The sequence below is a fragment of the Pituophis catenifer genome, unplaced genomic scaffold (assembly GCF_029215685.1).
Source record: "Pituophis catenifer annectens isolate HBS135680 unplaced genomic scaffold, rPitCat1.0.hap2 SCAF_2, whole genome shotgun sequence".
Lineage (NCBI taxonomy): Eukaryota > Metazoa > Chordata > Lepidosauria > Squamata > Colubridae > Pituophis > Pituophis catenifer.
This window is the reverse complement of record NW_027256882.1, coordinates 124,503,525-124,529,832: the sequence shown is the minus strand read 5'-3', so window position 1 is coordinate 124,529,832 and position 26,308 is coordinate 124,503,525. Positions and strand designations below refer to the sequence as shown.

At 41.1% G+C, this 26,308-nt stretch overlaps 1 protein-coding gene across 3 annotated transcripts in view; it reads left to right on the top strand.

The window, feature by feature from the left end:
- The window catches only part of MYH10 (myosin heavy chain 10), a 92,689-nt gene that overhangs the window by 28,389 nt on the left and 37,992 nt on the right, over positions 1–26,308 (top strand). For 2 of the 3 annotated variants that reach the window (XM_070937450.1, XM_070937451.1), the window contains exons 6-16: positions 2,213–2,230; positions 11,166–11,258; positions 13,850–13,913; positions 14,520–14,618; positions 15,208–15,351; positions 17,460–17,555; positions 19,578–19,696; positions 22,119–22,271; positions 22,679–22,852; positions 24,688–24,861; positions 25,328–25,442. In XM_070937450.1, coding sequence (XP_070793551.1) covers positions 2,213–2,230; positions 11,166–11,258; positions 13,850–13,913; positions 14,520–14,618; positions 15,208–15,351; positions 17,460–17,555; positions 19,578–19,696; positions 22,119–22,271; positions 22,679–22,852; positions 24,688–24,861; positions 25,328–25,442 — 1,249 coding nt within the window. The remainder of the gene's footprint in view (positions 1–2,212; positions 2,231–11,165; positions 11,259–13,849; positions 13,914–14,519; positions 14,619–15,207; positions 15,352–17,459; positions 17,556–19,577; positions 19,697–22,118; positions 22,272–22,678; positions 22,853–24,687; positions 24,862–25,327; positions 25,443–26,308) is intronic. The other variant, XM_070937453.1, reaches the window with a different exon arrangement.

The window sequence follows — 26,308 nt, the reverse complement described above, 5'->3', positions numbered from 1 at the left end:
TGGGAAATCCCAAACATCCAAAAGAATACTGATATAATAAATATAATATATAATAAAATATTTCTGTGAAATTCCGTTTGCCTTCCTGATGATGTGAATTTTTAATCAGAGCTTGTGTGTATAAAACTAGCCAGCTTTATACATTATTGAAATATTTTTTTCTTTTCAAACCCACTACCCCATGCTTATATTCTCCTCATTATTAAATGTTTTCAGATTATATTTTTCTATTAGCAAAAGGTTTCTTGTGATATACAGAAGCAGATTTGAAGTAATCTTCTGTTACATGTCTTAAGCCATCATTCCTCTATATCAATATAAAGTTGTAATTATGCAGCTAGGAATTAAAGAAAACTTAAAACGCCTTTTAGAAATTACTTCTTTTCTTCTGATTGTTTAGTTTTTATCATGCCTTTATGTTTGGCCATCTCAAGGTGACATATGTACATAATGGTCCTACATTCAGTTTTCTCTATAACAAGAATCTTGTGAGGTGGGTTTGGTTGGAAGTGACTGGCTGAAAAGTTGTACTGAATTTGAGACAGAATACAACTCCAGGTTCAGATAATGTGCAGTTTGACTGGCATTAATGGAGCCTCGGGCTTAAATGCACTGTTTGGATATCGCCTACTACAGTGGTGAAATGTAAAATTTGTTACTACCGGTTCTGTGGGTGTGGCTTGGTGGGGAGGTAATGTGACTGGGTGGGCGTGGCCAACTATTTTTTTTTTCTTTTAAAACCATTTTTTCTACAACCTCTGGCTGAAGAGGTTGTAAAAAATGCTTTTAAAAGCCTCTGATGATCCCAGCTGAGTTGCCTGATCGTCAGAGGCTTTTTTTTCTTTTAAAAGCATTTTTTCTACAACCTCTTCGGCCGAAAAGGTTGTAGAATAAATGCTTTTAAAAATAATTTTAAAAAGCCTCTAATGATTGCGCGGCTCAGCTGGGCATGGCGGGGGGAAGAAATTTTTGTTACCGGTTCTTCGAACCACCCGCCACCATCGCTACCGGATCGGGTGATCCAGTCTGAACTGGGAGCATTTCACCCCTGGCCTACTCATGCACATGTGTGTCCACTCATCCCAATGTGATAAAAGGTAGTGCATCTATTCAAATTTGCTCTTCTTACTTTAATATTAATTCATGGAGAAGTTTGAAACAAAGCATCATAAAATAACGTAAATGTGAATGAAACAGAAATGGGTGGAGAGGAGAAAATGTCGTATTGGCTAATATGTGAATGTATTTGTTTGCAACAAACAGTCACCTAAGCTGGTGAAGCACCAGGCAAATACCCTTTTTAAGGGTCTGTTTCTTCTCAACACACTGTATAAAGGTAGTACAGGCAGGCAACTAATGATGAAATTTTATTTTGGATTAACACAGAAACACAAAGACAAAATAGCCTTATGGCCATATTGCTCAAGTTATTTGAAAAGTAGGGAGTCATGAATTTTCCAATATTTCTTATTTTTTGATCAGCTGCTGTGTTGATGTAATGGAAAAATGAACTGGCTTAGTACTAGAATGCTAAGAAATAGAGATGGAATGGTCCATGATTTGCTAGGTGATAAATTAGTACACTTTTTAAGCCAACATGTGACCTAAAGTCAATTATCTCTGTCATTATTTCTGCCCATTTCATTCATATGCATGCATGCATGCATGCATACACATGTGGGAGCAACAATTTTTATTTTAGAATTCTTTTACAAAACTCTGAAGGTGTGGAAGTCTTTATATATGATCATTATGGTAGATGTAGATTAAATGTCAATAGGCAGCAAAAATCATTAGAAGCATAGAACAATCTGGTGCCTTCCAGATGTTCCTACATTTCTTCCCAGTGGTCTTGTTAGAAATCCCTTACATCTGCAGAGCATTGGGATCACCTGTCACTGGTACAAAAACAGAAGCAAAGCAAAACAGATGGATATTGGCTCTATGGCACTTGGGCAATACAACTATACTTCTCAAGATTGCTGTTGTAATAATTAGTAGGCTGATTTAATAAACCTGAGAGTATAACTTTGTTCCAGTTCTAACAAAATGATATATGAATTATCTTGTAGGAGCCCACTTTCTTTATTAGGAAGATGAGATGTATTAAATTAATAAATATTAAGATCTTTGATTGTAATCCCACTGTGTTTCTGGTGATTTCATAATTCATAACTATTAACATTGTTTCATTGTCATTTTTTAACTGCAGAGTGGATCCCCGTTGTATGTGAGTAGCACATAGTTCTTGTAGTTTGTCACCTTGCTGACTCACAATGAGCCAAATCACAGGGATGCTACCTCTCTTCTTAATCTGTCATTACATAATTGATTTGCATGAATAGATTGCATGTTGTCACACCTTCACAATACTTTGGATGCCTTTTTCAAAATCATCTTGAATTTATATGCAAATTTAGCGTAAATCTTGCCTTCTGTTTAAAGCTTCTTTGAAATATTACAGAATACAATACTTCACAAATGGGACTATGATATTTAATGCCAAAGAAAATAAGAAAATATGCTGGACATGATGGGGTCCTGTTAGTAGAAATTAAATATAAACATATTTTAATGAATGTTTAAATAACTAATTCCATGCTTCTCCATTGAGAGTGGAGACAGCAGCCAGTGTGGGTACTACTCATCCAATCAGATTGAAGGACTGAGTCAGCCAACAACTTTAAGTCCCGCCTCTGTTGCCGGGCAGACCCAGCTTTGGCTCAGTCCTTCAGTTGGACTGGCGTGTGGGTTTCTAGCTCTGGCTGTTTTCTCCAAATTATCTGTACTTTTTGGATATATTAGTGTTTTTATCTGGACCTGGACTGTTTCTGACATTTCTTCTGCTTCACCCTATGGACTTGGTTGCCTTTGGACTTTGTGAGTTTTTCCCTGTGTTTCCCTTTAAGACCTATTAATCCTCTGGTGTGAGGGCGTTTTCGGTTTGTCCCTTTGGGGACCCCTGGGGGGCTTTCTGGGAGTCCCTGTCAGGCTTGGCAGTCCCTCCCTTTCAGGATCTGGCCCTTCCTGGCTAAACGTTCCCTCCAGGGTCTCGCATCTAATTTTTTGGCCGTTTTTTCGCGCGTTTTCTGTGGCGGCGGCCATTTTGTTGCCTTCCGATCTGATTCAAAAGCCTCCGGATTTAAAGAATTTTTCTGCCTGCTGTTTGGGGACTTTGGACTGCTCCTTACCCCTCTAAGGGCTGGATTGGCTGCCCTCGTGGTCCCTGATTGCTTCTCTGCTATTTGAACCCGACGTTTCTGCAAGCGCTCTTTTCGCCGCTCCGAATACCAGCTGGGCTAATTAGTGGTCGCTGACAGCCGACTAGCAGCTGAGCCGAGGCTGCAGGACCCCTTTTTTTGCACGCTTCCCTGCTGCAGCGTCTGGGCGGCTTTCTGACTGTTTGGCCATTGAAATATTTGAGAGTGGAGCTTTGCGCCCCCCCCCCCTCCATCCTGTGATAGTGACTGAGCTGCTGGTTTTTCCTGTCAGCTGTTGGCAATTTTAAGGGGCATCTGTCTGCACTGCACTGGACTGGGCTGGCTGTGCGGGTGTTTGTGGAGCTTCGCGCCCCCCTTCCTTTGGCTGTTGGACCTGTCAGTATCCCCGCTGCCCTTGCCAGCCTCCATTTGCTGCCTTTCTGACCGCAGCGGCCATTTTGTGGAGTGGCTGCGCTCCCCTGCCTTTCAACCATTGGACCGTGCACGGGGCTTGAAGTTAGTGGAGTTGCCGCGCTCCCCACCTGGTCCTTAGATTGTGACTGCTGCTTCTGTCTTGGACGCTGCCATTATGCCGAAGTCATTGTCCAAATCCAAACATGGTCGTAAGCACAGTTCTGCTTCTCAGAGACAGTCAGAGGATGGATCGACTTCTTTTCAAGATCCTGCGCAGTCACTTGTTGCCCCGTCTTCTCACGCCCATCACAAGAGCAGGAAGCATACCAGTGCACTGGACAAAGTGGAAAAGCGAAGGGACAGGGTCCTCACCCAACTTTGCGCCAAGGCGAGCTCTGATCTTCAGTCTTCAACAACTTCTGCTCCGCTGCAGGATTCTCGGCCGGCGACTCCGGACCAGTTGTCTCTCAGGGACTGCCCGGTCACCATCTCCACTTCAAATTTGTGGGGCTCTGTTCCTGCGGACCTTGTCACTGCACCGCCTGCGGATGAGGAGATTCCTGATATTCCACCTCCTCTTGACACCTCTGCGGTTCCCTTGGTTCCTGTCCTGCCTCAGGAGGCGGTGAGTTGTCCCCTGTCTTCCGACCAACTGCAAAAGATGATTGAGGCTGCAGTGCAAAAGACTTTGGCAGCGGGTCTTCGTCCCTCCAGTGTTGCTGGGTCTGTTCGGTCGGCCTCACCAGAGCAGCCTCGTTCTTCTGGTCATGCACCTCCCAGGCCACCTCGCTCTCCTTCCTGCTCCCATGCTGGTCAACTCTCCCCCCTGTCGGATGCGGACATCAGTGACAACAGTGACTCTGGGTTGTCGGAGGACGAGAACCTTCCACCTGATCAGCCGGTGTCTACGGCCCTTTTTCCACAGGCCTTGTTTAGGTCTCTTCTGTTCAAAGCCGTCAATACGGCTCGGCTTTCCTCCCCTGATTCCCATCCTTCTGTTTCTGGGCCGTCTGGAGCTTTGGACCCGATGTTCGCTGAGCCGCCCAAACCAATTACAACCATTCCTACACCGCCACTTTTCCTGGATGTCGTGAAACGGCAGTGGACTTCCCCAGCGTCAGCTCCTATCCCTTCTTCATCTGACCGTACTAATTTCCAGGTCGCATCTGACCTGGACACTCTTCTGCAGCTCCCGTCAATAGATGCTCCCATCGCTGCTCTTCTCTCTTCTGCCGCTGTACCGGGCGATCCTGCTGAGAACTTACGACCTGATGAACGCCGTGCTGATATGGTCCTCCAAAGGGCCCATCTGGGGGCAGCATGGGCCATTAAGGCGGCCTCTACAGCATCTTTCTTTAACCGCTCCACGTTGTTGTGGCTCCGCCAGTTACAAGAGACATTGTCACCGGAGGATGCTCGTATTAAGCATGACCTCAATAAGATTGTAGCTGCGGTTCAGTTTTCAGCGGACTCCACTCTCAGCGCTGCTCGTTTTGCGGCCAAATCGCTGGCCTCTGCTGTGACGGCTCGCCGTTTGACCTGGCTCCGTCATTGGCAGGCGGACGCCAGGCATAAATGGAAGCTCGCCTCGGTCCCATTTGGGGGGTCCCGTTTGTTTGGGGACGCCTTAGATCCCTTTTTGACCGAAACCAGAGACAAACGGAAGGTTTTGGCGGCGGTTTTCCGCAGGGGGGATTCCCGCTTCTCTCCATATCCCCCTCGACCCCACCTTCGAGGTAACTCTGTTGGTGGGCCTTCTTCCTCTTCCTTCCCCTCGCCCCGGCCGTACACAAATTTTGGCAGACAGCGGGGCTCGCAAGATAGGGGATTCCGGGGTAGATCGTTAGGGTCTAAGCGGCCCTTTCGAGGGGGAGGAGGTCGTTTCATCCGTCGCCGGCGCTAATTACATTTCTAGTCCTCCCATTGGCGGCAGATTGGCCATTTTCGTAGCCGCCTGGGAACGGTCCACCTCTGATCAGTGGGTCTTAGCCACTCTTCGTTCGGGTCTAGCTATCGAATTTGTCTCCACCCCCCCTGACTCCTTTGTCTGTTGTCCGATTTCTCGTAATTTGGAGAGAAAGTCCCTTATGGACACAGCAATTCACCATCTCCTGACCATTAGAGCTATTCAACCCGTCCCTGTGGGCCAGGAGCATCAGGGTTTCTATTCCAGGGTTTTCCTGGTTCCCAAATCTTCAGGGGGGTGGCGCCCTATTTTGGACCTGAAACGTTTAAATAGGTACGTGGTGTACCGTAAATTCAAAATGCAATCCTTACAAACTATTCTAGCCGGTGTTCGGAGGGGCGATCTCCTCTCTTCCATAGACCTTACAGAGGCTTATTTGCACATCCCTATCCTTCCCTCCCATAGACGTTTTTTGAGATTTTGTTACGGGGGGGTCCATTATCAATATAGGGCGTTACCTTTTGGTCTCTCCTCTGCCCCCCGTACCTTTACGAAGGTGCTGGCTGCTTTAGCGGCATTTCTTCGTGTCCGTTCTGTTAGACTTTTATGCTACCTCGATGATATTCTCTTGTTGTCCCCTTCTGTTGCTCAGGCAGTGTCGGATGTTCGTCTCACGGTAGAGACGTTGGCGGCCCATGGTTTCTCGGTTAATTTAGATAAGAGTCACCTCTCTCCTTCCACCAGTTTGGTCCATTTGGGAGCCCTGATCGACACGGTTCAGGGTAGGGTGTTTTTGTCCCCCGATAGACAGGCGGGTATCCGTCAGTTAGTTTCCAAGGTGGAAGCCTGCAGGGCCGTTTCCCCTCTTGTCCTCTCCCAACTGTTAGGGAAAATGATTTCTGCCATCTCCATAGTTCCCTGGGCACAACTGCACGCACGGGAACTTCAATGGTTTCTCTTGCCGTTGCAGAAGGCGGGCAGAGGCACTTCATTCAGGCCGGTTCCGGTCCCTCCGGCGGTTCGTCGGTCCCTGCGGTGGTGGCGTTCCCCGGCCCTAGCTGCGGGGTCGTTTTTCCTGGAGCCTCAGAGGGTGATAGTAACCACAGATGCCAGCCTCCTCGGTTGGGGGGCCCATTGCCAAGGTCAGTTGGCTCAGGGCACTTGGAGCCCGGCAGAGTCCCGTCGCCCGATCAACTGGCTGGAACTACAGGCGATCTTCCTGGCTCTCAGAGCATTCCGAAGCCTGGTCTCCAACTCACACGTCCTCGTTCTGACGGACAATGTTGCAGCAAAAGCGCACCTGAACAAGCTGGGGGGGACCAGGTCGAGGTCACTTCTTCTGCTGGCCCTGCGACTGGGATTCTGGGCAGAGCGGCACCTTTGCTCCCTTCGGGCAGAGCATATTTCCGGAGCGGACAACTCCCAAGCGGACTGGCTGAGTCGTCGTCGAGTGGACAACGCGGAGTGGCGCCTCCATCCCCGAATCTTCCAGGAGCTGTCTCGGAGGTTCGGCATGCCGGTTATCGACCTCTTTGCAACGCACACGAATGCTCAGCTGCCACAGTTCTTCGCCAGATTCCCAGATCCTCAGGCAGCGGGCGTCGACGCTCTTCGAATTCCATGGCCGGCGGGTCTTCTCTACGCCTTTCCCCCGACCTCACTCCTGCCCAGAGTGGTTCGCAAGATCTTGTACGAGCGGGCGGAAGTGGTTCTTGTAGCGCCTCATTGGCCCCGGAGACCCTGGTATGCGGACCTTGTGTCCCTCTCGGTGGCCCCATCGTGGCGCATCCCCCTCGAGGACGACGTTCTGTCCCAGGGCGCTCTATTACACCCGGACCCCGCCTGGCTCAACCTGACCGTTTGGCGGTTGAGCGGAGCACTTTGACAGCGGTGCATATCCCGCCGGACGTTATTCAGACGTTGCAAGCCTCGCGCCGCACTTCTACGGATCGCATTTACTCTGCCACCTGGCGTGCCTTCTGTTCCTGGTGTTCCGGGTCCGGTGTTTCCGCTCTTCAGCCATCCATTGTGGACATTTTATGTTTTCTGCAGCAGGGCCTGGCACAAGGCCTCTCTTCCAACACGTTACGCAGGCATGTGGCCGCGTTGTCCTCGGTCCTGGTCTGCGGGTCCTTGCCATCATTATCGCATCATCGCCTAATCCGGCGTTTTCTGCGGGGAGCTACGAATTTGTGTCCTCCTGTAGTACACAGATACCCTACATGGGATCTCCCCTTAGTTTTGGAGTCGCTTATGGGTCCCCCGTACGAACCTTTGCGAACTACTAGTCTCCGTCTACTCTCCTGCAAGGTCTCCTTCCTTGTGGCGATAACGTCAGCCCGTCGTATTTCGGAGATAGCGGCATTATCCATCCGTTCTGACCTTTGTGTCTTTCATTCGGACCGTGTAGTTCTCCGTTTGGACCCCACCTTCGTCCCGAAAATCAATTCGGTTTTCCACCGCTCGCAGGAAATCATTCTGCCTAATTTCTGCCCGCGCCCTGTTCATCCACGGGAGCGAAGATGGCACTCGCTTGACGTGCGACGGGCTTTGAGGATCTACATTAAGAGGACATCTGGTTTCCGTCGTTCGGAGTCGCTGTTTGTCTCTTTTTTGCCCGTTTCCCAAGGGTGCAAGGTCTCCTCAGCTGTGGTCGGTCGTTGGATTCGACTTACCATCGCTTCGGCCTACGACCTTCGATCCCTTCCGCGTCCAGCTCGAGTGACCGCTCATTCCACCCGTAGCGCGGCTACGACTGCTGCATGGGCGACCCAGGCGCCCTTGTTGGAGATCTGCAGGGCGGCTACGTGGACTTCACCGATGCCCTTCATACGCCATTATCGATTGGATCAGTTTGCATCAGCGGAGGCGGCTTTCGGACGACGGGTGCTTCAGCGTGTCGTTGCCGGGGAGACTGTTGTTGCCGACCAGCCGGTTCCCACCCTGAACTCGGGACAGTGAACTGGGGTATGTCCCACACTGGCTGCTGTCTCCACTCTCAATGGAGAAGGGGCGTTGGTCCTACCTGATACGCTCCTTCTCGTTGAGTGGAGACAGCAGCCAGACCCCCCCTTCTCCGGCTGTATTTTCTCTGTCTGTTTTACTCTTCTCTTTACTTACCTGGTGGCAGATACTGCCTTCTGTGCCCACACGCCGAGTCAGTCTTACGAGTCTTCGCCAAAGCTGGGTCTGCCCGGCAACAGAGGCGGGACTTAAAGTTGTTGGCTGACTCAGTTCTTCAATCTGATTGGATGAGTAGTACCCACACTGGCTGCTGTCTCCACTCAACGAGAAGGAGCGTATCAGGTAGGACCAACGCCCCATTTCAACGCATTTTATAGAGTAAATCATAAATAGATAAAATTTAACATACTTAACAATCTGGATGGCAAATAAGTTTCTTTTACAAATAAAGTCTGATAGGACTTTTTAGATATTTGGAATTATCCAAACTAAGATCTTTCCTATTCTTGACTAAATATCTTAGATTCTTGTAGTGCATCCATATTCACCGTAACAATTTATATTGTTTGTAAAACATTGAAGATTGCTTCTGTTTATTAGACTAGACCTTTTTATGCTGAGTCTCTAAATTTTCATATGAACAAACTGTCTGGTTAGGGCTTGATTCTACCCAGATTCATTTTTTTCCAGACTTTGTGAGAAATCTAGAGCTAGCAGTAAGCTGCACATAAATTAAAATTTTAAATGAAATAACAAGTTTGTTATTGGAAAGCTTTTTAAATGATAACTTTTTGTCACTGTAAAAAAATATTTTTTTTCAAGTTTTATTACTTGTGTAGTTTTTTTTAGTTTGTTTTAAGATGTGTGCTGCCTTAAGTGTTCAAGCAGAACAAGAAAGGCATTATATAAATTGCACTCAAAGATGCTTGAAGTCCTAGTAAATGTTAAGATGGATCACTTCAAAATTACACATTTTTACTAAAATGCTGTTTATAAACAGCACAGTCTGTTGAAGTTAAACATTCTTAAGCTCCATCAATTTGTATGTTGAAATTACTTCCATTCCAGCGAATGAAATCCAGTGAGTTTAAGTGGCTGTGAAGGAATTTAGTTACTTTGATCACCAGGATGCATGGCGCAACTGGTTCTGTCTTTTGGGGTTTCATCAGAAGGATAGCCAGATGCTATTGTAAGGATTCTAAACTTTCTAAAGGGAATTGAACTTGAAGATCTTCGCACTTTAGATGTACTATATACACTGCATTAGTTTTAGGAGCTATCCAAGTCCTGGTATTCAGTGATATGTAGTAGTTATCAGAAGAGATATATAGTAGTTATCAGAATAACTACTGAAAGGAAGAGATATGTAGTAGTTATCAGAATATTATATACAATCCACCTTCCCTTAAGCTTTTCAGAGCACAACAATAAAGAAAACACTTCAGAATATTCTGCATAGAAGTGAAATATAGTACACAAACTCTTTAAGGTCTCTGTAGCTATGATCAGACAAAATTTATTACAAAATATTCAAGGGCATTTGGAAGCAGTTGACACAAATCTTATGAATTAAAATCTCATAAGGAACATTTCTAAAATAGATGTGTTCTGTAAATAAGGTTCTGAAAAAAAAAACCCCAGATATATTTGAGCTTACATTTTGCAATTATGTTTTATTTATCATTCATTCTACTTGATCGACACCCTTACAATGCCATACAAAATTGAAATATCTTCTAGCACTTTGTCTCCTCAGTGGGCTAATGGCTATACACAAATGTTCAGATGGGCTATGATGGCATAAGGAATTTTCCCAACTCCAAAGTGATTCTCAAGTTATATGCTATGTTGCCACAGAGAGGCACAACAGCATATTTTAAATTTTTAAGCAGGAAATAATGATATCAGTATCTGTCCAATGCCATGCAAACTGGTAGTTTGACAGAGTTCATAGTTTTGACCTATGGGGCATCCTAAAAAATTACCGAGGCAGCAAGGCTGCCATGAATTGAGAACTATGGAGACCTCTGATCTAAATAGTCTAATAATTCACACACATTTTCTGAGGCTTAAAATCTTACAAAAGATTCTTACATTTTACAAAATTGGTAGATTCTTAACTCTAACTGGAGAATAATACTTAAGCAAGGGACAGACTTCTGTATTCAACAAAGTTGGTCATTTAAACCCAAACCAGTAGCACAGGTTAGAGTGCCTTATTAGGTATGAAAACAGAAATATTTCTTTAACAGCAGGAATTGCTAATAAGTATGCTGCTTTATGCATTTGTGAAGAAAAATATTAAATTCACATTTTGTATTTTTCTTTATCTCTGCATACTTCTGATTCATATAATTAAATATCAGATAAAACATCTGAGGGCAGTGATAGCAGTGGGAGAACGAGGCCATACATTAACTAAATGCATTTTATGTGTAAGGTGATCGTTGCTGTTTAATCATGAATTCTAACTTTAATGAATGTTTACTATTTTTGTAGCAACAGCATTCTTTAACTACCTTTATTTTTTATAGCCCATCAATCTCAGATGAACAACATTAAATCATTTCTGAAGATACTGAAACTGAAAGATAGAGTCAGACTAACTAAAAATTGCACTTGGGATTTCTGTTGCTTTTAAATTAGGTTGACATAACTTCATATTTCTGTGTATGTTTCAGGGTGAACTAGAGCGTCAGCTTCTACAAGCCAATCCTATTCTGGAATCCTTTGGAAATGCGAAAACTGTAAAAAATGATAATTCCTCCCGTTTTGTAAGTCTGGGTTTTAATTATTTAACTATTAATTCATTTTCTTAGATAAATTTTTTATGATGAAATTGCTGGAATTAGCATTAATTTTGAAACTCAGGTGTTTTTAGTGGTCAATTTTATATACAACTAAATTATTTTGATTTATATATACAAACTGTAGACTCTTGTCTGGATTTTCCATTAACCCATTCCCTGTTCTTACGTGCTTATAGGTACCAATTAAAATCTAAATCAGCTTTTTTGAATTGGTCTATAGATTTGGAGGGCTGGGGAAAAATGAATTAAGTTGTTTTTTAAAGGATATGTATGTTTGGGAGAAGAATAAGCAATAAAAACTTTTTCCCAAAGCTTTCATATCTATATTTGAACTTTAGAAAGTTGGAATAAAATTGTATAGTTATCTGTGGATTGGTGAAAATACAGTATGGGGCGGATTGCATATGACATAATTGATGTTTAATAGTCAATATGTGGACAGTATAAAAAGACATAAGTACTGGTCTTGGGCCATGCATGCTTTTAAATGTGGCAATCAGAAACGTGAATTGCACCTTGAAGCCTACTACAAGCCATGAAATTCATGCAACAGTGATACTGCTTGGGTGTATCTTGCTTGACCAAAAATTGCATCTACAACTGCATTCCAAACCAGCTGCAGCTTCTGCATGCTTTTTAAGGGCAGACTCATGTAAGGCCTATTGTAGTAGTTCAACCAAGAAATGATCAAGACATGAGAGTGCACAAATTGATTTATGCAAAGTTCTTTCTGACCACAACAGCCACCTGTTCCTTGAGCAGGAGCCATGAATTTACAAGAACTCCAAATAGTGCACTAAATCTGTCCAGGAAGTTGTACTGCATCTACATACAGTTAAAGACAGAAGATCTCCAGATTCAAGCAACCCTAAAACTCATATAAATGTTAAATAGGAATAGGGAGAGAATTTAGCCCTGAGGCATCCCTTTCCCATCAAGTGTTGTAACTAGTCTCAGAGGAAGGAAGGACCCACTGCCATCCATTCCCAAATTCATAAACTGGTCCAGAAGGATACCAAAATTGATGTTATTGAAGGACAGTGAAGTACCAAGAAGGGCTAGAATTATACTGTCCCGAAGCATCAGAAGTCATCCCCAAACACAATTGGTACATCCCCTGAAAGGAGTGTTGGTTGGAACAAAAGGTTGGTATTGACAAAAATTGTCCAATCCTGTTGGATCCAGTGTTGGCTTTTTGAAGAAGGAACTATTGATTTGCTTTCTTGCAAAGTAGGCAGTACCTTCCCTCCCCACAATAAAACATTCGCCACCACATGATTCCTATCAAATCTCCCCTGAGCTCTTAAACAGTCAGGAGGCACATGGGTCTAAAATATAGATGGCAGCACTCAAAGCCCCTGGAGGACCCTGTCTCAGTACTAACGGGCTCAAACTCTCTCCAGATAACCAGACAAAACTATACGTACTCTGATCCTGCAAAGCTTCTCCTAACCTCAGAAGGGACCAAGTATGTGATAGATTTGCCTGTTGGTTGTCTGCAAACCCAATAATAGCGAAGAATAAGTATGTTGTGTTGCTCTTATTGATACAAGGTAATCCCTAATAAAGGTTCTTACTTGTGCTCAATCAGATTTGATCCCATTCTTCTTACTCTGATCCACTTCTGCCCAAAGAGCACAAAAGCTTGGAACAAAATATCCAGACGTGTGTTTTGGTTTGGGGATTGGCTACTTGAATATAGCTGTCATGCATAGACAGTATAACTAAAAATTTATACAAAGGTAGGGGAAAGAGTTATTTTAATCTGTGTTTCACATTCAAATGAGAATCTTAAAATGGTGGTTGTATAATTACTGTAGGAATAATATAGTTTGAAATATTTCTGAGCAGGATTTTAAAGAGAAAGGCAAATTTTTCAACAAGAAAGGATCAAATCAAGAACTATCAAAATAATAGGAATTATGGAATGGCAAGAATTTGGGGAGCTCTCAGCCACACTTTTTCAAACTCCCATAAGTAGCTTATTTGTTAACTTTATAATTCCTTTGTTCAGAATTCGGTTTTGTTCAATTCTATTACATGAATTATGTGGACATTCTTTTCTGTTAAGGACTTCTGCATCTGTTTCTTGTTACATTTTTCTTTAAATCTGCACTGATGTTGTAAACACAATTGCTTTGGCACTATTTTTGTAATGAATACTTTAATATGATCCAGATGGTAGTTTCTTTATGCATAAAAGTAATCTTTAGTAGTAAGGATTTTAACTTTTGGACTAAATAGGAGATGGATTGTTCCCTAATGTATTATGAATTTTTATCAGACTGAAGTATAGTGTTATCCTAAAATGCATCAACATATTAATTTAATGAATACAGCAATGGCTGAACTTCATATTTTTCCAATAGTTTAAAATTAAGATTTGTACTCTGAATCTAATTGTAATAACTGTTAAATTTTATTTGTTTTAACATACATGTTTATTTTTTTTTATATCCTAGGAGTATTAATTGTTCAGTTTAAAATATTTTATACTGTGCATAACTTATATATTCTAAAAATGAATTTTAAATTTTGGTTTGTTTTCTCTTCAGGGAAAGTTCATCAGAATAAATTTTGATGTTACTGGATATATTGTTGGGGCCAACATTGAAACATGTATCCTTTTTTCAACAACTGTTATGATAAACTCTGTTCCAATTTGAAATCTACAGTGATAGCTTGATTAAAATACTTTAGAGAGTACCTATCCGAAGGTGGGCTGCTCTCCAAAAAGAGGACAGGCCATCTTGACAGAAAAGAATTATATTTTTTATTTAATTTTACTTGATATAATTATGAATTATGGGAAGGAAGCTCACCAATTGCATTTAGCCCTATTTTTATCAGTTATGCGCCTCCCTCTGTATTACAAGTTATTCAATTATGACAGCGTTTTTTATTTTTTGTTTTGATTTGGCTCCCTTATTGGTGTTAGCTTCAGTTTAAGACATAGCTCCTGGAATTTATGTTATATATGTTAGCATTTTTCTGCGCAAGAGACTTTTAAGACCCGAAGAATTTAGACTAGATAGCTTGATACTTCTACTACAAGTCTGTAGAAGAAATTATAGGACCCTTGACAATTTTATTGACTCTACTTTGACAATTTGTGTTAAATTATTAGAAACAGCCATTTGGTACTGTTTTTTTCCCAAAAACATAGTTTCAATTACATGATAAAATATGCAGTTGTTCATAAAATTCTTAACTGCTCTGGCTCAGATTTATTAGAAAAATCACGTGCAGTTCGTCAAGCCAAAGATGAACGGACTTTTCACATTTTCTATCAGCTTCTAGCTGGGGCTGGTGAACATTTGAAAGGTGAGTTAATAAGTATAGTGATTGGATGGTTAATGTAGCATTTAAACCAAAGCTGAATTAATACAATAGGACTGCAGTTGTTGTACCCACACTAGACAAAAGATCAGTCCAGCTGGGATTAGCATAGGCAGCTGCTTTTTAGAATAGGTACAAATTTTCTCAAGAGATGGAGAGAGTAATACACAGAAACACCATATGCAAATGTACTGTATGCAAATTTGAATATCCATCAGACATTTTCTTTGTTTCAGTTTGCCTTGAATAGCCAATCTGCGTATCTTTAAGGTGATGCAACTCTTATTGACGATATTATACTGTGATATATTTAGATATATCAGCTTGAATATATAAAGAGATGCATGTATTCACTAGGAATTACTTTCTTTAAAATTCTTTGCTTATTCCAATTTCTTTTGTAAACCTAGTTTGATATTAAAACAATGGCTTCAAGATTTTTGGAAAACTTCAACAATGAAGAGCAATGATTGCTAGAAGTGAACAATTTACACTTCATTTAAACATGAGTAAATCAACAGCTAGTAGCATCATTTTTTTGTGGAGAAAAAAACTCATTTTTCCTCTATTACAGCTGATTTGCTCCTCGAAGGGTTTAACAACTACCGATTTCTGTCCAATGGCTACATACCCATTCCTGGCCAACAAGATAAAGACAACTTCCAGGAGACAATGGAGGCCATGCATATCATGGGTTTTTCTCATGATGAAATACTAGGTATGTTTTAAAAGGCTATTATTTTTCTGATTCCTAAATATATACAGGTAGTCCTCGACTTACAACATCCTCGACTTACAACCATCGATTTAGTGACTGTTTGAAGTTACAATGGTACTGAAAAAAGTGACTTGTGACTAGTTCTCACTTAACAACCATTGTGGCATCCCCATGATCATACGATCAAAATTCAGGCTTTTCACAACTGGCATGTATTTATGAAGTTTGCAGAGGTCATGGAATCACCACTTGCAACCTTTCCAGTCAACTTCTGACAAGTAAGATCAATGGGGAAATCATTGATCAGTAAGATCATTAAGCAAATCAGATTTGCTTAATGATCACACAATTCACTTAACAACTGTGGGAAAAAAGGTTGTAACGTGGGCTGTGGCTCACTTAACCAGCTGCCTTGCTTAGCAACAGAAATGTTGGGCTCAGTTGTGGTGATAAGTTGAGGGCTACCTGTGTTTTATTTTTTTAACTGATAAAAATAGAATCAAATTATCATACCTAAGAATATGTGGCATTTTGAATGCTGAATTTAACATTTTAAGCATCTTAGTTTAAAAAATAAATTTTGTCTGAGGTGCCAAAGATGAGCTTTTGAAGATTGAAGATTTATTTTATTTTTTTTATTTATTTTATTTTTTCAGATTTCTATACCGCCCTTCTCCTTTCGGACTCAGGGCAGTGAACAGCCAAAAGAAAAACACTTTATACACAAAAGTTAAAATAGATTTAAAATAATTAAATAAATTTGGCCCATAATTTAAAACATTTCAATTTAAAACCAATTTCAAATTTTAAAAACCCATCATAAAATCAGGACAGCCAGGCTAACTGAAAGAAGTAGGTTTTAAGGGCCCGACGAAAAGTCTGGAGGTCTGGGATCACTCGTATCTCTGGGGGTAGATTGTTCCAGAGGGTAGGTGCCACCACAGAGAAGGATCTCTCCCTGGGGGTCGCCAGCCAACATTGTCTGGCCGACGGCACCCTGAGGAGGCCCTCTCTGTGGGAGCAAACTGGCCGGTGGGAGACAATTGATGGCAGAAGACGGTCCCGTAAGTACCCCGGCCCTAAGCCATGGAGCGCTTTAAAGGTGATCACCAACACCTTGAAGCGCACATGGAAGTCCACCAGAAGCCAATGCAGCTCACACAGGAGAGGAGTCACATGGGAGCGCCCCATCGCTCCCATAATCCCCCGCGCGGCCGCATACTGCACCAGTTGGATACTCCAGGTGCACCCTAAGGGGAGCCCCATGTAGAGAGCGTTACAATAGTCCAGACGAGAAGTGACGAGTGCTTGAGTGACCGTGCGTAGGGAGTCCCGATCCAGAAAAGGGCGCAACTGGCGTATCAGGCGAACCTGATAGAAAGCCCCCCTGGCCACGGCCATCATATGCTCTTCTAAAGACAGCCGTGCGTCCAGGAGGACGCCCAAGTTGCAAGCCCGTTCCATGGGGGCCAATGACTTGCCCCCAATAGTCAGTGATGGCACCAACTAACTAACTTTGTGATGATGAAGTATAGACTGACTGTAGAGGAATATATGCTGATTCTACCCACAAAAGTCTGGTCATGCCAATGCAGTGCTCTGGGTTCTTGTATATGCTTATCTGTAGGATATGACCAAGATGAGCCCAAGGGAGGGGTCTAACACACCATTAGTCTTGAGTCCCTTCACCCCTCAAGAGTTCTAAGTCCAACCCACCTTGAATTATCTCTTATTTACCACCAATTTTCTTTGACTCTTAGTAGTTCAGATTCTTGTAGAGAGCTTAAGCTTGCAATAAACCTATATATTCATTTGAACTCTCTGGACTCCTGATTTCCCACACTTGACATTATCCTTCTATATATTTTCACTTTGGTCCCACTACAGAATATATGGCAACTGGGATGAATATATTGGCCAGGAATACATGCATTTGCCATATGAACCTTTCAGTTAGTTTGGCTTGTAGTCTGTATATAAATACAGGAGTTCCTATAGTTCATATCAGTTCTTAAAGCCATCTTTCTCTTTATCTTGACTGCCTATTAATTAAAAGAGTAAACATTTACCTTAATATATTTTATTAAATATTTTGTTTTATATCTTAGCTATGTTGAAAGTGGTATCCTCAGTACTACAGTTTGGGAATATTTCCTTCAAAAAAGAGAGAAACACCGATCAGGCATCTATGCCAGAAAATACAGGTAAAAGTATTTACAGGCAAAGGATATCCTTACTTTAAATTATTATGTCTTATTATTATAAGACATATGATATGTCTTCTTATGTCTGATATTTGATATTTAATAAATAATTTGTTAAGCATTATTTGTATTACTGCAGAAGCAATTTTGGTGGTACACTAATATTAAGTGTTTGAATACAAAGTACAATTCTTATATACTCTGTTAGCATGCCCATATTATAGCTTTCAAAATTGATTTTTCAATCTGATATCAAGGCAGTTGTTCTCTGAAAAAGTATTTGAACTATGATCTCATGGAAGACTTATCAGCAAAGTTTCTAAAATACAAGTAAAAATGGGATGTGTAACTGCATGAGTTTCAGTTTCTTAATTAACCAGTTTCTTAGTTTAAAAAAACCCGAGAATGGATATAATCTATGTCTGTCTATATGTTGGATTAAACTGATGATTTAAATGATAGAATCGTGAATAATGGTCAATTGATAAGTTGTATCTGTTCAAAAACTCAATCAAAGAAAAATCCTCTGGAATTATAGTAAGAATGTTATCACACTTCTAAATTATTGTTTCAGTTTCTAGAAGCAAAAACACCTGGCGTACTTAAAAAACTCTGTATTTTGTATTGACTGCCTGACTTCATGTCTTCAGATATAATTCCTTAGAAGAGAGGAAAATATCAGTGGCATGAATGGTGTTGAAATGTTTCTGCTGAAAGGACATAGGCAAAATTGTCTTTGGTAGTGGGTTGGAAAACATAACAAATTCGTATGTACAGATAGTCCTTGCTTAAGGATCATTCATTCAGCAATCGTTTGAAATTACAACAGCGCTGAACAAAGAGCTTTCTCTGCCCAAACGTATGGCCATTACAGCATCGCCACAATCTTGTGGTTGCATTCTGGCAACCCACTCACACTTACGACAAATTGCCAAGAGCCTCGCATATCTAATTGCCATTTGGAATCTTCCCTGCTGACTTCCTCAGAAAGTCAATAGAGAAACCAGCAGGGAAGGTCGTAAACTGCCTGCCAAGTGGACTTCTCTGGGTTCTGGGGGATGCTTGAAAAAGATTTGTCCCAAAATCAAAGCAAGATATTTTGCATGGGGCATTTGCAGCAGGAGACTTTTGGAGCCAGCTGCTAGAAACACGGGGGAGTTTCAGGCTCAGTTATGGTCATAAGTTGAGGACTAGCTGTAAATATAGATAAGTACACACAAGTATTTCCATGAACATGTACTTGTGTTTAGTTTTCCACAATTCACTTCCACACAGCTTGTCTGTCGTCCATTGGGATTACTAGAGAGGATGGATTAAAGCATTTCAGTCATACTACCATTTGATCTCCCTCTCTTAATTTTCTATGGTTGAAGCTACCAGTGCCACCAGTTTTCAGAAATACTTTTTCTGCAAGTAATTTAGTAATTAAGAACTTGTGAAACTGTTAAAATATACTAATGGATGAGCGCGGTTAAAATTTTCACCCCCCCCCCCCCGAGTCTATCTTTGCTTGCTGGACTACAAAGTTCACTGTGATTCTGGACTTGGTTTAGTGACATACATTTCAAATGGTGGATAATCATGGGATTCCTCAATTGTTTTAATATCCCACTGAGTAATGGGAAAAATAGCTTTTCTGAGAGTCAGGTTTTTCTGAGAGTCATTTCTGCTAAAAAGAATATTTGCAAAGTATAGTTCAAGGGAAATGCTAGGTGCATGGTGGATGCCCTCTTGATATATATACTGTAGGTTGTCATTGAAGCCCAGTTGGCCCAAATGTCTACATTTGGGCCAACTGGGCTTCAATGACAACCTACAGTTCTCAGTACACTGAGAACATTCCCTACAATCTTGCAACATAAAATTTTTTTACAGCAGAGCTATGGATTTCATTTTTACTTGAAAATATTTTCCTGATGCTAGATAATCTGAAAACAGTAGAGTATTTTTTAATATATAAATTGCACAAACAGTTGCTGAAGGAGAATTGTAATAACTGACTTCATTGCTTTCATTTTGTAGTTGCACAGAAGCTCTGCCATCTGTTGGGAATGAATGTAATGGAATTTACTCGAGCAATACTCACTCCACGCATTAAAGTTGGCAGGGACTATGTCCAAAAAGCCCAAACTAAAGAACAAGTAAGCTAAAATACAGAATAATAGATCTTATTGTACCCGTGTGCTTCCAACTAACATATTTAACATTTTCCTTTATCCTGGGAGGCAGGGGCAAGAGTGATGATGATGGGCATAATTTTTTTTTTTATTTGATTTATATGCCGCTCTTCTCCGGAGACTCAGGGCGGCTTACAATGCGTTAAGCAATAGCCTTCATTCTTTTGTATATTTTATACAAAGTCAGCTTATTGCCCCCACAAACTGGGTCCTCATTTCACCTACCTTAGAAAGGATGGAAGGCTGAGTCAACCTTGAGCCTTGGAGAGATTCGAACCAGCAGAAATTGCAGGCAGCTGTGTTAATAACAGGGTGCACTAAACCCCTGTACTATCAAGGCTTATAATTTACATCAAGGGTGTCAAAGTCATGTCCCGGTTGCATCACATGATGTATTGGGACTTTTTTCCCCCTTCACTAAACCGGGTGTAGGCATGGCCAGCGCAGGCTGGGAGTTTGACAGCCCTGATTTACATTACAGTAATACTGTATCAGGTTTCTGTTCTGGAGCTTTAAAGTTTTGCTCTGTGTTCCAGAAGTAGCTGTTAGCTACTTCTCCAACAATGCCTCTGTGTTGAATTTTGGTATAGGAGTAACTTGAACATAAGCAGTTTTGGATAGATGGATAGAAGAACTGAATAGTGGAGGCAAGATTTATATGCATGCAGCTCTTAGGCATACCGTGTTTTTCCAAAAATAAAACCCTGTCTTATATTTTTTTGAACCCTGAAATAAGCGCTTGGCCTTATTGCCATGCATTCAAAAGCCCGATTGGGCTTATTATCAGGGGATGTCTTATTTTGGGGGAAACAGGGTACCTTTAAGAGCTCTTTAAATCTAGCATTGATGGATGTTTATTCAGCTGAGAATATTTAAAAAGGAATTTGGGTAGAACTAAGAAACCCGGTTTATAAATTATGAAATTTTATGTCAGATGACTATATTGTTTATCTTTGGCATGAAAAGGAATATAGTTCTGGCCAAGTTTTAAAAATCTTTACTGTACATCTACTTTAACACATAGCTTCTCTTTCAAAAAGTTTGCATTGAGAAAAGATTTTAACGTTTTAAGGATAGGAAATGGATCCTTTCATTCTGCTATGATGGAGGTTATTTTTATCATAATACACTCATTATACATATCCATGTACACATTCTCTCACACAGACCGGTTCCTCTTAAATTCCTTCAAACAAAGGGATTGTGCCTTCCTTTCTTTCAAAAGCACATAGCTGCACGCTGGAATTTACATTAACCGATACGGTAGCAGTGGCAAAACTATTCCATTCTGTTTTCCCAGCTCTGTTGTCTGGAGCTCAGAGACATTTTCCCATTTATACGTTTCAGTTGGGCGCTAACTTTAGCACTCTTCCTCTCCCTTTGCCAACAGCTGGTGACAAATTGTTTCAGAGTTTCGGCACTCATTAGAACATGAGTGAGTATGTTTAGGCAGTACTGTGAACTAAATAGACAGTCCTCACCAGTGGTGAAATCCAATTTTTTTTACTACTGGTTCTGTGGGCGTGGCTTGGTGGGCGTAGCAGGGGAAGGATACTGCAAAATCTCCATTCCCACCCTACTCCTGGGGGAAGGATATTGCAAAATCTCCATTCCCACCCCGCTCTGTGGCCAGCCAGAGGTGGTATTTGCCGGTTCTCCGAACTACTCAAAATTTCCGCTACCAGTTCTTCAGAACCTGCTGGATTTCACCACTGGTCCTCACTTAACAGTGTTAATTGGGACCAGAAACTCCCATCATTTAGCAATAGGGTCATGAGTGAAAGAAAAAAAAAGCCATGTGACTGCTGCTCAATGATAGCAGTTCCATCCATCCTTCTTAAGTCATTGTTAAGTGTTCATGTCAAATCATGTGACAGTAGCTTGCAACTTCCTGCCAGCTTCTCCATCGACTTTGTTTGTCAGAGGCTGGCAGGGATGGTTGCAAATCATACTCACATGACCATAGGGAAGCTACTATAGCCATAAGTACAAGGACAGGTTGTAATTACCTCTGGTTTAGTACTGTCATAAATTGAAACAATTGCTGAACAAGTGGGCATTAAATCATGACCACCTGTAACAGGCATCTGTAATTCATTTCTGTCTGTTGACTCTGTCTTTGCATGTGTTCTGAACAGCTTCAAAGTAATCCAGTATTGATTCTGAATTTATCTAAACCAATTACTTTCTATAAGAGCTATACAAATTACAAGGCTAGATAACATTTTTCCTAAAGTTCATACTTATACCTTTTTTGCTTAATGCAACTTAATTCCTTTGTACCTTTTGTATTCAAAAATTACTGTGCTAAATTTCTTTGCAGTAAAATATTAATTCTCATCTTTACATGTTATAAGCTATGATTTCTTCACCTTCCCTTATAAAGGCAGATTTTGCTGTAGAGGCTTTGGCAAAAGCTACATATGAACGTCTTTTCCGTTGGCTTGTTCACCGTATTAACAAAGCTTTAGATAGAACTAAAAGGCAAGGAGCGTCCTTCATTGGCATCTTGGATATTGCTGGATTTGAAATCTTTGAGGTAAGCAAAGCAAAACCAAACACTTTCTGTACATATCAAACATTATTGTTAACTTGTGGTTCCATCATTAGCCATCCATAGTACCAGATGTGTATATCATAATATAAATTTCTGCAAGAATTTATAATGCGAAAAGTGAATCAGAACTGCACTACACATTTAAAATCTGCATACCATCTGTGATTACATTTCTTAGAGGCTTGAAGTTTGATCTGGCTCATATTCTGACTTAGGAAACTCTCAGTGAGATGGCTTGCCTGCTTACATGTCTCACATTTTCTTGATACATACTCCTCTGTCTGATGTTTGTTTAAAACAATAAATAAATGGTCTCTAAAAATTTCCTACAATATAGTAAATATTAAAACTACACAATTAAAATGTACTTTTCTTGCTTATTTTCCCAGTTAAACTCTTTTGAACAACTGTGTATCAACTATACCAATGAGAAACTGCAGCAATTATTCAACCATACCATGTTTATCTTGGAACAAGAAGAATATCAAAGGGAGGGCATAGAATGGAATTTTATTGACTTTGGACTGGATCTACAACCCTGCATTGATTTAATTGAACGACCTGTAAGTTCTTTTATCCCTACCTTTCTTTTTGCAGCTGGTAGTTTTCTCAGACAAGATATTTCCACTTGCTAAACTGAACATATGGGTTTTTTCTATCAAAGTTTTCCTCTCCTATTTCCCTTATTGTCTGATTTACAAATTAGCAGCCTTGTCTTTTAGACCAGGCATCCCCAATCACTGGCCCACGGCCTGTCCAGAATCAGACCGGGCAAATGGCAGATGAGCATGTGTGTGTGTGCAAAGCTTCATTTGCACAAGAGGTGGGCTCATGCACATGCCTGCTGCTCACACGAAACCATCCTTTCTCCTTCCCCCACTTGTCCACCAAGCCAGAAAGGTTGAGATCCGCCGCCTTAGACTACAATAATGTTTTAACATATTCAGATTGTTTAGTTCAAAATGAACCTTTCGTAGTGATTGATGAAACAGTATAAACTAAACTTATATCAAATCTGTATTTTAATCTGTGATCCAGAATGTAGCTTTTCTAGTGTGTGGTCCTTTTACATTTGGTTTAATATTTACAAAGTATCATCACTTGTAAAATTGAGTCTTGATTTTCACAATAATTTATTTTATGCGCTACTTGCTTTAATGAAACCATTTATGTTCTGACAGTTTTGTATTTGTATTTGTATTTATTAGATTTATATACCGCCCTTCTCCCGAAGGACTCAGGGCGGTGAACAGCCAAATAAAACACATAACGATATATAAAATTTAAAAAACAATTTAAAACATATTAAATGAATTTGGCCCTTACGCATTAAAACACCCCCTTTTTTAAAAACGAATTAAAATTAGCAATTAAAAGAGTTAGGCCAGCCCAGCTTTTGAAATAAAAAAGTCTTGAGGGCGTGGCGGAAAGTGCGTACATCCGGAATCCTCCGTATCTCCGGGGGGAGTTCGTTCCAAAGGGCAGGTGCCCCCACAGAGAAGGCTCTCCCCCTGGGGGCCGCCAGCCGACACTGTTTGACTGACAGCACCCTGAGGAGCCCCTCTCTGTGGGAGCGTACTGGCCGGTGGGAGGCTATCGGTGGCAGAAGGCGGTCTCGTAAATACCCAGGTCCTAAGCCATGGAGCACTCTAAAGGTGGTAACCAATACCTTGAAGCGCACCCAGAAGACCACCGGAAGCCAGTGCAGCTCGCGCAGGAGAGGTGTTACATGGGAGCACCACATTGCTCCCATAACCATCCACGTGGCTGCATTCTGGACCAGTTGAAGCCTCCGGGTGCTCTTCAAGGGGAGCCCCATGAAGAGAGCATTACAGTAGTCCAGGTGAGAAGTGACGAGAGCATGAGTGACCGTGCATAAGGAGTCCCGATCCAGAAAGGGACACAACTGGCGAATCAGGCAGACCTGATAAAAAGTCCCCCTGGCCACAGCCGTCAGATGTTTTTCCAGAGACAGCCGTGTATCCAGGAGGACACCCAAGTTGCGCGCCCTCTCTGTGGGGGCCAATAACTTGCCCCCAATAGTCAGTGATGGCACCAACTGACTATATCGGGACACCGGAAACCACAGCCACTTGGTCTTGGAGGGGTTGAGCCTGAGTCTGTTTCTCCCCATCCAGTTTTAATTATATAACATACATTATAACAAATATTTGTATACTGTAGCTACAATAAGAGTTACAATAAATTGTGATTGGACTCTGGATTTATTGCTTTTAATCTTATTTTTTCTTATCATCTGTTAAAATAGAAATCTTTCTGATTTTCATACATATAATTTGTTCTGCTTTAGCAGTATGTTTCCACATTATATGATAAATGTAAGAAGAAAATAAATAACTAGTAATAGTCTATGTATTTTATTTTATTTTTAAATTAGGCTAACCCTCCAGGTGTATTGGCTTTGCTGGATGAAGAATGCTGGTTCCCTAAAGCAACTGACAAGACATTTGTAGAAAAACTAGTCCAAGAGCAAGGTACTCATTCCAAATTCCAAAAACCTCGGCAGCTGAAGGACAAGGCAGACTTCTGCATTATCCATTATGCAGGAAGGGTAAGAAATAATCACTGTATAGTCTAACCATTTTTCAGACTTCCCCTTTGAAGAGACTGTTGGAATTTAGATATAATAGAGCCGTTAGCTGTTTTGACTTCTAATTTGCATACATAATCATGATTATAAAAAATAATTAAAACATTTTTTTTTAAAAAGGACCTAAATAAATAAAATGTGGTTGACCTATAGCACAAGATTTCTAGATCTGTTGCAACAAATTGTTTCTGTTTAAAGTAACTAATCCTTAGAATGTCAATTACTTATTTAATAATACGTGATGATGGAACTCTGTCTAGTAGCTCGTCTCCCTCCATTGACCTTGTTAATAGCCAAGCAGTTATTAATCTAAAAGGATTTCATTGAAAATGACTCCAATGAATAGAGGCATTTGAAGCTACTGATGTGAGCAGAAACAGTTTAGTTTTCCCGGGATTTACTAAATTCCCCATTTGCTTCATTCCAGGTGGATTACAAGGCAGATGAATGGCTAATGAAAAATATGGACCCACTGAATGATAATGTGGCAACTCTTCTGCACCAGTCTTCTGACAGATTTGTTGCAGAACTTTGGAAAGATGGTAAGAATCTGCTCCAAACTCAGGAAAGATATAATTCTATGTAGTCAAACTACTATGTGATTGCTCAAATATTGTTTACCAAAATTTGTACAGATAGTCTTTAATTATGACCACAGTTGGGATCAGGACTTTCATGACTAAGCAATGCGGTTGTTAAGAGAGTCATCATAGGACCATCTCAATTTTATTGTCTTTTTTGCTGTGGTTGTTAAGTGAATCATGTAGTGATTAAGCAAATCCAGCTTTCCCCATTGACTTTGCTTGCCTGTAAGCCAACTGGAAAGGTTGCCATTCGTGATCATGTGAACCCAACTATTATTTATTAAATTTATGTGCTGCCCATCGGAAGCAATAATGTGACATCATAAATACAGGCTGGTTGCCAAGTGTCCAAATTGCAGCATCTGACTGCAGAGATGTTTCAATGATCGTAAGTGTGAGGACCATATATAAGTCACGTTTTTCAATGCCTTTGTAATTTGAATGAATGGTCGTAAGTCAAGGACTATCTGTAATTAGATACTCTGTTCATACCATACAATTTATTTCATTTATATATGTGTCATTATGGTTAGCTGCACTTTTTGTTCATGCATTAAACTGTTAGATTCCATGTTTTGAACAGAATTGGTTACTATGTCAGATCATTCTCAGAGAGATTCCATTACAGATAAATGATAATCACAAAAATTAAAGCGGTTGTTTCATTTATTTAAAAGTATCTGGTTTTGCTATAAAATATATGGCTGCAAGATGTGTTTACATTTAACTCTCTAAGCCATTGGAGTGCAGGATATTATGCTAAGGGTTTTCATAAATTGCTAACATGTGATGTACATGATTAACATAAGCATGCTTTGACAACA